Below are 12,490 nucleotides of genomic sequence, written 5' to 3'. Positions count from 1 at the left end.
AATTATAATTTTAAATCCTTTGTGAATAAAATAAATGTGTAGTTACAAACATTGACATGTGACTATATATTCATTAAGGAAAATTCAACACAAATATATGAAGAAGAAAGAACCCATTGTTCCCATTCACTGCCTCTCAATTCCTCTCACCTCCACTAAGGTAACAATATTAAAAATACGTATTTTTGGACTGTCCTTCTGGCTCTATTCCTATGTATCTTTTACTATGTATTTCATATATGTATATATACAATTTATGATATGTTATAATACATAATATATATAATGTATATATAATTTATAATATATAACAATATATAACATATATAATAATTTATAATTATATATGTATATATTTAATTTCAGTGTTTATGAAAATATGATCATTCATATAACTCTACAGTCATTCCGTTTTTATTTAGCTGCCTTTAACAAGTTTCCACGTCAGTATGCATAGAGGTACCTCATTCTTATCAACCACTGCCTAGAATGCCACAGACTAGATGTATCACCATGTGTGCAGTCTATCACCTATTGAAGGGCATTCAGGGCATCGTTTCTACCATAACAAATATAATTACAGGGATTTATGATAAAACAATTTTTTAATTACTATCCTCAAGCTAACGGCAAAGCAATGATGAATGTTGTTCTTTCCTCCCTTTCAAAATCACTTTTTCTCTGCAAAACTCCTGATTTAATTTTCCCGGCTTGATGTCAGATTAAATGAAACTAATTATAAGAGGGGACCATAAGGGGAAAACTCTCGAAATATGTAAAGCTTTTCAACAGACACATGTTTTCCAAAATTCCAGTCAGATTTTACATGTCATGATCGCTTCAGAAAACCAATGGCATAAAGTATGTTTGAAATTCCATTCTAATCAGAAATACCCTGCAAAATATTTTGTGCCTTAAGGTCCTCATCTGGAGAGAATCATACCTACTTTTATTTGTTACTGTGAGGAATAAATAAGGAATATCTCTGACACAAAGAATGTATTAAATGAATTTAGTTCCTCTTTTCTAATAGGTACTCGATAAATGAAAACAATGTTGAATTCTATTGGTTTAGCTGTGTGTGTGTGCCTCTGTGTGTATTTATTTGGATGCCCCCAAAATTAAAACATAAAATGCCTCTATTAAATTACTGTATCCAATATATCATTGGTAAAGAAACAAGAAGTTACAATTGGGAATCTGAAATCTGTCTGGAGGGGTCTTTTCCCAATATCAGATCAGTGTGGATCAGTCAAATAATCACTTTGACTGCTTTCTGTCTTAGCTATGAAAATCAATGCTAGATTATTACTCAATGTGTATATCAATGAATGATTTTCAAAGTGTGGTCCCCAGACTAGGCCCATCATCTGGAATATTATTGGAAATGCAAATTAAGCCCCATCTGAAACCTACCGAACCGAAACTTTAGGGATTGAACACAGCAGTGTTTCAAGGAGTCTTCTGGGTGATTCTGATGTGTGCTCGAGGTGGAGAAACACTAGTATATATCTTTAAAACATAAGTGCTAAAATGTGAAATCATATTCATCTTACTATGTATGAACTTACAAATGAGATACATCTAAGCAGTGCATTTTTATCATGTCAAGTGAAATTATGAGTATTATAACAACAGGGAACTCAAAATGGTGACATGCATTTTGTCTTGCAGATGTCCCCCCAGGCTAGTCTGTTACCTGTGCTGCCTTTTACCCAGGTTTCGGAAATGACATTCTTACTAAGTATTCTCAGATGCTCATCATTTAGCTGAGAAGTTAAATCTGGAACTGTTTTCAGCATCTTCCATACAGTGTTGTGTTCACGCAGTGTCCTGTAAATGGGCCTTAAAAAAAAAAAAGAAAAAAGATTGCAAATTGAGAGACCACAGCATAAATACAAAGAAACAAACAAAAAGGAAAAAAAAAAGAAATTCTTGATTTTTGAGCTTCCAAATTTGTATTTTCTTCTCATTTAAGGGTGCTTACAGACACCTGTGATGTTTTGTCTTCGTAATCAGCTTTAGAATTATAATTTGTTCTCCTTCCAACATTAAGATGCACCCCCAAAAACGTTACACTTCAGGTGATTACCTGTACCTCCTTTTTATAGAAAACTCAGTGCATCAATTGTAAAGTTATACCTTTTGTTATTATCCTACTCGGGGTTCACTGAGCTTCTTGGTTGAGTAGATGATGCCTTTCATGAAATTGGGAAGTTTTGGACCATTCTTTCTTCAAATATTCTCTACCCTTTTTCTCTGTTCTTCCCTTCTAGGACCCCAAAATGTTTATGCTGATACACTTGATGATGTTCCACAGATCTCTAAGGCTCTATTATAAGTTTTAGTCTTTTCCTTTCTGTTCCTTTGACTGAATAGGCTTAATTCATGTATCTTCAAGTTTGATGAACCTTCCTTCTGCCAATTTAAATCTGTTGTTGATCCCCTCTAATGAAAATTTTATTTTAGTTATTGTAGTTTTTAACTCCAAAATCTGTATTTGGTTTTTTGTTTGTTTGTTTTTTCAGTTTGTCTCTATTGATGTTATCTATGTGGTCGGATGCCACTGTCATATTTTCCTTTAATTTTATAGCCTGTATTCCATATAGTGTGCAACTACCTGTCTCTGCTTATTTAACTTAGTGACCCTCTAATGATTGTTCACAGATTTCCTTAAAGTGCCTGAATTAATTAGTATATCCCTCAACTTTTGCTGATAGGCTGGTTATGTGGTGTCAAGTTTTCCATTAATTCTTTTTTTTAATTTTATTGGGGAGTTGGGGGAGGGGAACAGCATTGGAGAATTGAGGGAAGGGGAACAGACAAGTTGCTGTCCTTTTGTTCTTCAGTCTAGTTGTGGAGGACATCGCTTGACTGGCCCACGTTGGTATTATCATTGCGCTCTTCCCGGGTGAGGCAGTTGCTCACTGGCCACTGGACGGCCGCTCACGGCAGCTCACGAAGCTCACAAAAGGGCCAGCCCCACTGCAGCCTACACCGTCTACGGCGACTCAAGGCAGCCCAGCTCCAGGTCGAGCTGTTGTTCACCATCTTAGCTGTAGAGGGCGCAGCATCACTGACCTGTGTGGGATCTGATCTGGGGCCCTCCTGCTCAGAGCTGGCGTCCCAAGCCAACTCTTAACCAATGTGCCACTCAGCCGGCCCTCCATTAATTCTTTAGACACAGTTTCCATTATTTCTTTGAACCTATTCATAATTGTTGAAGTAAAAATCTTTATCTACTAAGAAGCAACATTTGAATCCCTCCGGACATTGTTACTATTGACTACTTCTTTCCCCCTACATACGGGGCACACTATTTCTTTGCCTGACTCATAATCTTTATTGAAAACTAAATATTTTAGATAACATAATGTGGCAACTCTGGAAATAAGTTTCCCCTCCTCCCCAGGGTCAACCAACAACAATGCCCTGTAAATGGGGCTTGTGCCGGGAGCTGCCAGACAAGCCACGCCTCCAGGGACTGCAAGGCTGCTGGCTTCAAGACCATCACAGAACTAAAGAAAGGAGAATTAAAATAGGTCAAGACAAAAAGCCACAAACAGTGGTCTTCTCCCAAAGTTACACCATTTTTCTTGAATAAATCACTCCTCATATTGTTGCAAGCATTTGATTAGTTTTCAGTTCTGCAAAAAAGAAAACTTACTTTGAAAATTTTTGCCAGTATTTTATTGCTTTTATGAAGGAGCAGATATACAGAGACCCTCACTCTGCCATTCTGGAAGGTCGGCACTCCACAGAGACTCTCAAATCCTACATCAACACCCGCATATGTCAAGCGCCTAATGAAAAGGGACAAGGGAAGTGCATGTGATCATTGGTGGTGGGACAATCGAAAATAATAGGTAAAAGCACTACTAACAGAAGAGATTAGAAGAAATAATGTCTAAAGCCTGGAAGTCACTTAAAAATCACAGCTCTTTATCATTTTGACAATGGAATGGCCTAGTAATTTACATATTCTGACTAAACATGCAAAACATTATTTCCAAATTTAACCTCCTTGCTCCAGAAATCCTATTCCTGAGAAATTCTTATTTTCAGCTTCCTTCTGCCTTTCCTACGTGGGCACTCAAGAACTTCCAAACATTTGGAATACCAAGTTTGGACCATTACAAAGCAGACGGGCTGGTAACTCACTCCATCTAACTTCTCATCACCACCACGTCCACCTTGTTTGTGCTGTCCCATTGGGTACTGGTCTTAAGGACTCCCCAGGCTGCACCCTGACGAATGATCAGCATGTTCCTGTCCTGAAATCCACCACAACTTTTCAGTCGATTCTGCACACATTCCTGTGTTTACCACCCTCAGGATAGCAAATGGAGACATTCACTTCCTCTCTTTAAACTCAATTCTCTCTCAATCCCTACCGTTGTTATTCGGCAGGGGCTTCCGCTATATACAGCATACTAACGCCTTCCTTAATGCTTCTTTCTGGCCTACTCTCAATATACAGAAGCTGCAGTAAAAGAAATTAGATTAACAAAAAGATAGCTTCCTTCTCATCTGTGGTCAACAGAAAAAAAAAGGAGAGTAATTCTGATTGCAAGAAAGACTTCATTCAGAAAGAATTGCCAAAAGGCCCCTTAAGGTCTCTGAAATTGAAAGTAAACTTTAGAGATAATGATTATGTTTTATTCTTCAATGATTTATAAACATCAAAGAAAATATCTCTAGGTCCTATCATAAAACAATCAATTTTTAATTGAAAGTCAACATATCTGGGGATAGAGCTGATTCATATATTTGAAGAGCTCTCAAATTAAAGAGGGATTAAGATTACTTTGTCTAAGAATTTGAGTAGCAGTTATAAAGAGGTCATTTTTTCTAATTATAAAGTACAATTAAAATATTAAGACAATAAAAGATATCCTTGGGGAGGTATATATAAAATTCAAGTGTTAGCTCCCTATCAACATCCTCCTGCTATTTGAGTTCATGCTTTCTTTTAATATTGGTTAAAAACAACCAACCAAATAGAAATCTGCATGAGGCTCGTGTACTGAGAAAAACTTAATAATCCTCTAATATCTCAGAAATTTAAGGTAAGTTTCTCTTTCTCCCACTTGTTTCTTATTGATATTTCCACTGGATGCTTAATCTTTGATCTACAGGCAAAATTTGTTGTCAGTTTCATTGTGTTTTCTTTTAAATCATGTCTTACCTTCCTACATATAAGATTCAGGTCAAACAGACAATAGATCACCATTTGTTTTCAATTTTTTAATATTTTCACTAACATCATCATGTGATTTTTTTAGATAAGAATTGGACAAGAGCAGTGGTGTTCAAATACACTCTTACACAAACAGTCAAAGAGCACTTTGTTCAAGCCAAACCTTACATTGAGTGAACCAAAATAAAGTCAATAAAAGCAGAACCTTCCTAGTTTAAGGAATGAGGGGATAGGTCAGCTTCACACATACAGCCGAAGGAGCCATGAGGAATCCATAGGGCTGATGTAAAATTACAAGAAATTGAAGGTTCCTTGCAACATGGACATTCTATTAATTTGTTGATTTTCCATTATATTTTATTTCCTTTGTTCTCAAACAACTACAAGGAACTACAAGGAATAACATTTTCTATTACAATCTCCTCCTTTTAAAATTAGAAAGTTAGGTTTAGATATGTTAAGCAATGCCCAAGATTACACAGATAATAACTTATGAGACCACATCGTCACACACCGGAGCCCAGGTTCCCATCTTAGTCACTATACTAAGTCAAATCTTCACTATAGTGATTTTCATTTATTTTGAATTATGGGCTAATTGAGTTAGGACAGGGACTATTCCAGGCTTTGTTAGGTCTGACACATAAAATTAATAGAACACAAATTCATAAATTAAAAAGTCAGTAGAAACGTGAATGTTTAGAAAAAGAAGAAAGCACAACAAATCACAAATTTGTAAAATCTGGATAATTTTCATCACAAAATCCAGAAAAATATTATACTACTATTAATTAGCTGCCTATGTCTCTCTATTATATTTATAATTTTTAAAGCCTTTCTTATGTAGTCTTACAGTTTAAGCTTCATCACCTTCAGGGTTAAGGTCTTCATTACCTCTAAGTTAAGCTCAAGTTATTAAGCAAAAGAAAGAATAAGATGAAAATAGGATAAAAAATTAGGCTGCTACTGAATCTGCAGTGAAAACAGGCAGAAAAAAAAAGCATGAAGTGAGGGACCCAGAGCAAAGTACAATTATGAGCCTAGATCAGACGCCATGTAGGAATTGGCTCAAATTTACAGTCTGGGGGGTAAAATGGTAGAAATAACACTGTGGGTCATCAGCTGTGAACAGAGTACATGGAGCCGGTCACATCCCGCAGGTCACATCAGGTCACATCTGTCCCTAGAGCACATGCCCTGTGCGCCCAGGCACATGGGCTCCTCCAGGACCCCAAACTTGCTGGGATTGGATGTCCTTACGATTGGGACACACAAGCATTTTCAGAAAGGGCGCAGCTCAAGTCCCTGGGTGTAGCAGGCACATAACATTAGATTAAATGTTCTGTGACCCACAGATTAATTGGATAGAAAAATCCAGCTCCAAAGATCACTTTAAAGGATGCACACATACTCGTATGTACAATAGGCCTCCTTACACAGCTCTGAAAGCAGCACTTCTGACGGTTATAAAATTATTTAAAACAGTTAAAAATGTGATCCTCCCCCCCAAATATTGCATTTATTTATCCATTTTCCTCTATGTTTTCCAGTGACTCCCTCTGAAAGTACTTTCCTGGACTCGAGTGCGTACTTGAGTTTTTCTTGAGTCATTAATCGTTAATATGCCCACCACCTTCTGCCTGACATCGCCTGTGAATTGCCTAATCAGTGAAGGATGGACGAACAGAGTAACAATTGATTTTATTTGATCATCCAAATTCATATGACAAATGTTGATCATTATCAGTTTTTCCAGAAATTGGGTTTGGTCATTCGTGGAGTATAGACATCAGAATCACAGCATGACTTAGGCTCACTTTCTATCCCTACACATAGCTGAAAATTGAGACGATCAGTGATGGCAACTTTAACTCTTCCTTTCAAGCTAAAAAACAAACAAACAAAAAACAAAAAACTTTTATGATTAGAAAATAGATTTTGTTTCATTTTGTCTCTCATTGTTTGGGGGGGCTGGCTGGGCTTTTGCTTGTGGAGGGAGAGAAATTAAAACATGCTTGTACCCCCCAGAGTAAAATAGCAGATTTCCTTTCATTTCACAAAGACAAGACTGAAGAAAACAATAAACTAGGCTGCTAGCTGGGATTAAAATCGCTTAATTTAGCTCGGTATTTGTGATTCCAACACCAAACTTGAGAATTTGGGGTATTTTCAGGACAGGTGTCTTATCAAAGAGCACTTGTGAGCATCGCTCACAAACGGGCCCCAAGTCCTGAGAGGTTAACAAAACCACACATAAGGGCACAGGAAGGTCTCAAACCCCTAAATGTCTCCTGTAATCTGCTTCCTGAACCCTCTTGGCCGCAGGAAACAAGGTAGCCATGGGTTCCCGAAATACACCGGTGCTCAGAGCTTTTATTTCCACTTCCCTACATCTTTTGTGCTCAGACATTTGAAAGAGCGGATATCACGACACAAAACCGAAGAAATAGATTTCTCTGTAAAAGAAACTGACAGGCATCTGGATTATTCTTAATCAGCCTGTTTCTCTTTTCTGTGCTCAAAAGAATGTATTCACTACATGTCAGATTCAGAAGGGCAAGCGGCGGCTTCTACCCACGTTTTGGATGTTGAGGTCACTTAGAAAAGAGCCTCTACCATCTGACTAGTCATTTCTTTATCCAGCAAATGCTTTTGTGAATGGTCAGTTTTCAGGCACCGTTCTCCATGTTAGCATACGACACAGAAAAAGGCAGACGTGACCTTACCTCACACAACTTAAACGTCACAAGGGAAGCCAGGCACCACGTCCGCCTGTGACCGTGTGAAAAAGGCAGAGCTCTGTGTTCTGTGGAAGGTAAGGGAGAACCATACCTAGTCTGCGGGTCAGAAAACATCCCGAGTCGGGGTTTGCAAGGCGACACCTGAAGACTCGTGGGACAATGGGGACAGGGCGAGTCCAGGGCTGCGGGCATGAGGAACCAGACGTCCAAAGGTCCAGACCAAGAACGCAGGAAATACTTGGCAAAGAGCCCAGAGTGGTGGCAGGCGGGAGGGCCAGGGGTGTGAGACGTGCAGAGGGACTAAAATGACAGGCAGGTAGAGTGCCAGAGGGCGCCGGGGACGCGGAGGAGAATTCCGGACCTTGTTTCGGGAGAGGGAACGTCGCCCGAGGGCTTTATTCAGAGCAGTAGCTGACCGGGCTGGCACATGTACAAGTTCACTCTGGCGGCGCCGGGGACACCCGCAGTCCTGCCTCTAACCCACGGGGACTCCTCCTCCCACTAGCACTGGCATCCCACCACCGAGATGCTGGTTTCTCCTCATGTCTGCAATCAATGCGCTCCCTGTGAAATGCCATCGCCACCAACACGTGCGACATGGTCAGCAGCAATAACAAATAAGTACCGCGTGTGACCCGAGCACAGGAGGAAAACGGCCCCAGGCGTCCGAGCGCCGTGTGCAGGCTGGGAGCAGGCCAGTCCGAGCACAGAAGGGGTTCCGTGGGGCAGCACCCCAGCCTTGGGATGTGGGTGCTCACGACCACGGTGGCTGAGAATGGTAAGGAACCGGACGGGGGCCTCACCCTTTTTGCAGCGAAACGGATGGTTTGGTCAGACAACTAGCTTGCAGAAGTGTCCCCCTGGCCACGAGCCCCAAGGACTGCGGCTGTGGCAGTGCAGCAGTCCACTTCAGGGCGGTGTCACCTGCCTCGCAGAGACTTCTGAAAACACGGGCTCAAAGGCACTGGTTTCTCTCCTTGATGCTTAGGTCTGGAAACTGGGAGTGACTGCGGCTGCCTAGCACCCCACGTGGAGTCCCATCCAGACTCTCGTCCGCAGAGCTGGGGGGTCTGGGCAGGACATGACTCAAATGCCTGGCGACGTTTGCCACAGGGACTCTGCGGTCTGGACATTGCAGAACACCGCAGGGACCCGTCTGCTCGTACCTCTACATTACCTTCCTCCACGGCTGCCCCAGAACATTCTGAGTTCGAATCTAATTCTGCCTTTTCCTAGTTCTGTCTTAGAAAAGTCATTAAACCTGCCTGAATCTCTTGTCTACAAAACAAACAGCAATAATGATAAAACTTTCAGGATCGCATGGGGAATGACCAACTTTAAGTGTATAATTATGTATATGTTTATTCATAAAACCCAATGTATATTGTAGTAATTCCAAGTTAGTTGAATGACAAATCAAATCACCTCTAAGACAAGAAACTTTTTGAAACGTTTTATAAGAGACTACTGCCGAGCATGAAACCAGAGTGGAAGAAAAAAAAAGATTAAATCCTGACAAGGGTGAAAGTAAGAAATATGACTAATTTACATATTTAATTTATAAAAGCACTATTTAGAATAAAATATTTTCCTGAGGTACTTACACAAAAGTTAATCTCAGGGCTATTTGATAATACATGAATGTTTCCTACCTGATGATGTATTTCCTTCAATGTCAAAGAAAAAACTAATTGGATATGTAAAGAAAAAAAAGTAGCTTAGGAATTTCGGAGGATCTTTTCAGAAAACTATTCTGCATGAAACAAAGTAAGTTTATACTGAAAAAATGAAAACAAGAATAATCACAAAGAATTAGAAAGTAATAACGTGAAAAAACTTAGAGCATAATATAGTTTTCAAAACTACAGTTCAACCCATCCTTCAATGCAGAGGAATTTGCTAATAAATGGATCTTCCCTGATATTTTCATTTTCTTGCTTAGGGTGCTCAAAATTAAAATTTATCATTCTGGAAGTTGCCCACAGTTTCATGTACTAAAAAGTAGGCTAGATTGTATCATATTCAAATTCTGTTTGACTCGACAGAAATAAATTACTATACAGTTTTTAGAATTTTTCAAAGTTCAACCAATTTAGTAGAAATTACTCTGAGCAGTATTTCAAATTAGTTTTATGTTAATTCAAACATTTAATCAGACATTTACAAATGCAGTCAGAAATGTACCTTTTAATTCTTGGATGATAAGACCACTAGTTGTTATTAACAAAGAATCATATTAACAAAATTGTCCATATAAATGAAATGTATTAATTAAAAACGGTTGAAAAGTATTTTCTTCATGCACGCAACCAATACTTAATAAACAAGACCCAAGGGCCTGGTACCTTCCTAGGGATTGGTGATACTAGTGAAAAATAACTATGCAATTGCTGCTCTCATGGATGTTATTATACTCTGGGTACAGGGGGTGGGTAGAGAATATCAGATAATAGAGAATAAAATATCTGGTAATTCAACATATTATGTAGAGAAAGCGTAGGATAATTTAATAGAGTGACAGGGTGACTGATCATCCAAAAGGTCTCTGAGAAATGACATTAGTCTTAGATATGAACAACACAAGGTCAGTCTTACAAAGATGGGGGCAGAGAATATCAGGACGAAGAAACTACCACTGAAGGCTTCGTGGTGATGGAGGACATAGGTGCCAGGGTCTTTGTAGACAGACACAGAAGCTGGATTTTATTTTAACTGTCGGTCGTCCACTGGAAGATTTAAAGAAAAGGATGAACATAATTTGATTTGTACTTTTTAAACACACGTTTTTAAAAATGACTTTACTCTGGTAAAGAGGCTTCCGGGAAAGGAAGAGCGGAAGCAGGGAGAAGAGTAGGAGGCGAGTATGGCAGTTGGGGTGGGAGATGACAGCGACTTGCATGATGGTGGCCACAGAGGAGGTGGGAAGACATAAAAGACTCAGGACACTGGGGGCACAGCTACTTCACAGGACGTGCGGAGGGAGGTAGGAGGCGCGACAGCGGAAGCAGGGCAGCTCCTCCACTTGGAGTGGGGTACGCAGGGTGGCGGTACAATGTGATTACTGAATGGAGAAGATAAGAGGACAGGCCTGGGAGGGGAGGAAGTTTGCTTTGGGTCCTTTAATGTTTATCAGCATACAGATAATATGTGAAAACATGGGACTCAATGAAGTCCCTAAACAATCTAAGTGAGGTTTAAAGCACAACCTGAGACGAAAGATACTGGAGAAATGACGGACCGATACCCATTTCATTATTTAGTGATGCCCTTTTGGGGCAGGTCACATCATCATAGACTAGGAAATTTAAAAAGTAAAAACATAGAAATAAATATATAACTGGGTGCCTAGTTCTAGCGCAGAGAATTTGACTAATAGTTTTCAAATAATGTAATGAAAGTATATAAAAATGTTATTTATATGAAAATGTATTAGGATTTTCAGGAGAGTGAGTAGCAGCAACAGAAATTTAATTTCACTTGAAAAAATAAAAAGTCCACTATAATAATTACAAAACAGAGAGGGGACACCAGACACTATTAGGTTTTGGCAACGCAGAATCTAAATACCATTTATATTTAAAGAAAATTCCAAAATATATGGGGTCAGGACTCCACTTTCCAATAGAGAGACAAAAAGAGAATAGAAAATAGCATCTCTAAACTCTGAGCTCCAGGCATGAGCTACAGACACCCCAGGACTGTTCTGTACCAACCATAAGGTAGCTGAGGTGCCACAAGTAGGCAGCAGGCATGAGCCTGAGGATTCCAACTCACACTGACTACGGAGCCTCACCATTTTTGTTTAGTGTAAGTCGGGGCTTTGAGAAAATCTGGTACCCCATGAACTGGAGTCAGACTAAAAGGAAAGGTTCACACACTTTCAGGACCCAGAAATCCCAAACCCTTCTCAATAGCTTGTTCTTGTTGAAGGCGTATTAATTAACCTCTTGATTCACTGAGTTTAAAGTTAATCGGTATCTTAAACGCTTTCGCAATAATAAAAATGGTTTTAAGGCTACTCAACCTCCATCTTACACACTGTTGCTTTCTGTTATTTTATTTCCAACCCTGTATATTTAATTGAAGATTTCTGTTCCCACCATAACCATTGTAATTGTATGCAGGTAATGATGATTTTATTTAAATAAATTTTATCCAGGTTATTTGCCTATGATTTCTTCTTGCACTTTCAACCTGGGGTCTGGGATCATTGCACTTCTTCCTAAAATACATCCTTTCAAACTTCCTTTGGTAAACATGGATTAAGTTTTGTGTATCTGAAAACATCTTTATTACAAACTTGACATAAACTATTCCCAGGAATTTAAAGACGGATAGTCGACTGTCCTTTGGTACCTGGTCTGCTATTGAGAAGGCTACCCTCAGCCTATTTTTCAGTCCTTTGTCATTGATGTGCTTTTTTCCTCTCAGCTTTCAAGATTTTCATTGTCGTTGCGAATTCCCTACAAAGCACCTAAGTAAAACTCTCTTTTGACATTGTCACAGTATTTCTTATATATTTTTCTTTAATTATGTCTGGAAAATTATC

General features: G+C 39.2%; 1 protein-coding gene across 1 annotated transcript in view; it reads right to left on the bottom strand.

Annotated features, from left to right (window-relative positions):
• Nucleotides 1-12,490, bottom strand: part of CNBD1 (cyclic nucleotide binding domain containing 1) — a 158,260-nt gene that overhangs the window by 66,770 nt on the left and 79,000 nt on the right. The window contains exon 5 of the mRNA XM_019651628.1: nucleotides 1,700-1,845. Within this exon, the coding sequence (XP_019507173.1) occupies nucleotides 1,700-1,845 (146 nt within the window). The remainder of the gene's footprint in view (nucleotides 1-1,699; nucleotides 1,846-12,490) is intronic.

Source organism: Hipposideros armiger, unplaced genomic scaffold (genome assembly GCF_001890085.2).
Source record: "Hipposideros armiger isolate ML-2016 unplaced genomic scaffold, ASM189008v1 scaffold_163, whole genome shotgun sequence".
Taxonomy (NCBI): domain Eukaryota; kingdom Metazoa; phylum Chordata; class Mammalia; order Chiroptera; family Hipposideridae; genus Hipposideros; species Hipposideros armiger.
The sequence above is the reverse complement of the archived record's forward strand: the minus strand, read 5'-3'. Positions and strand labels throughout refer to the sequence as shown.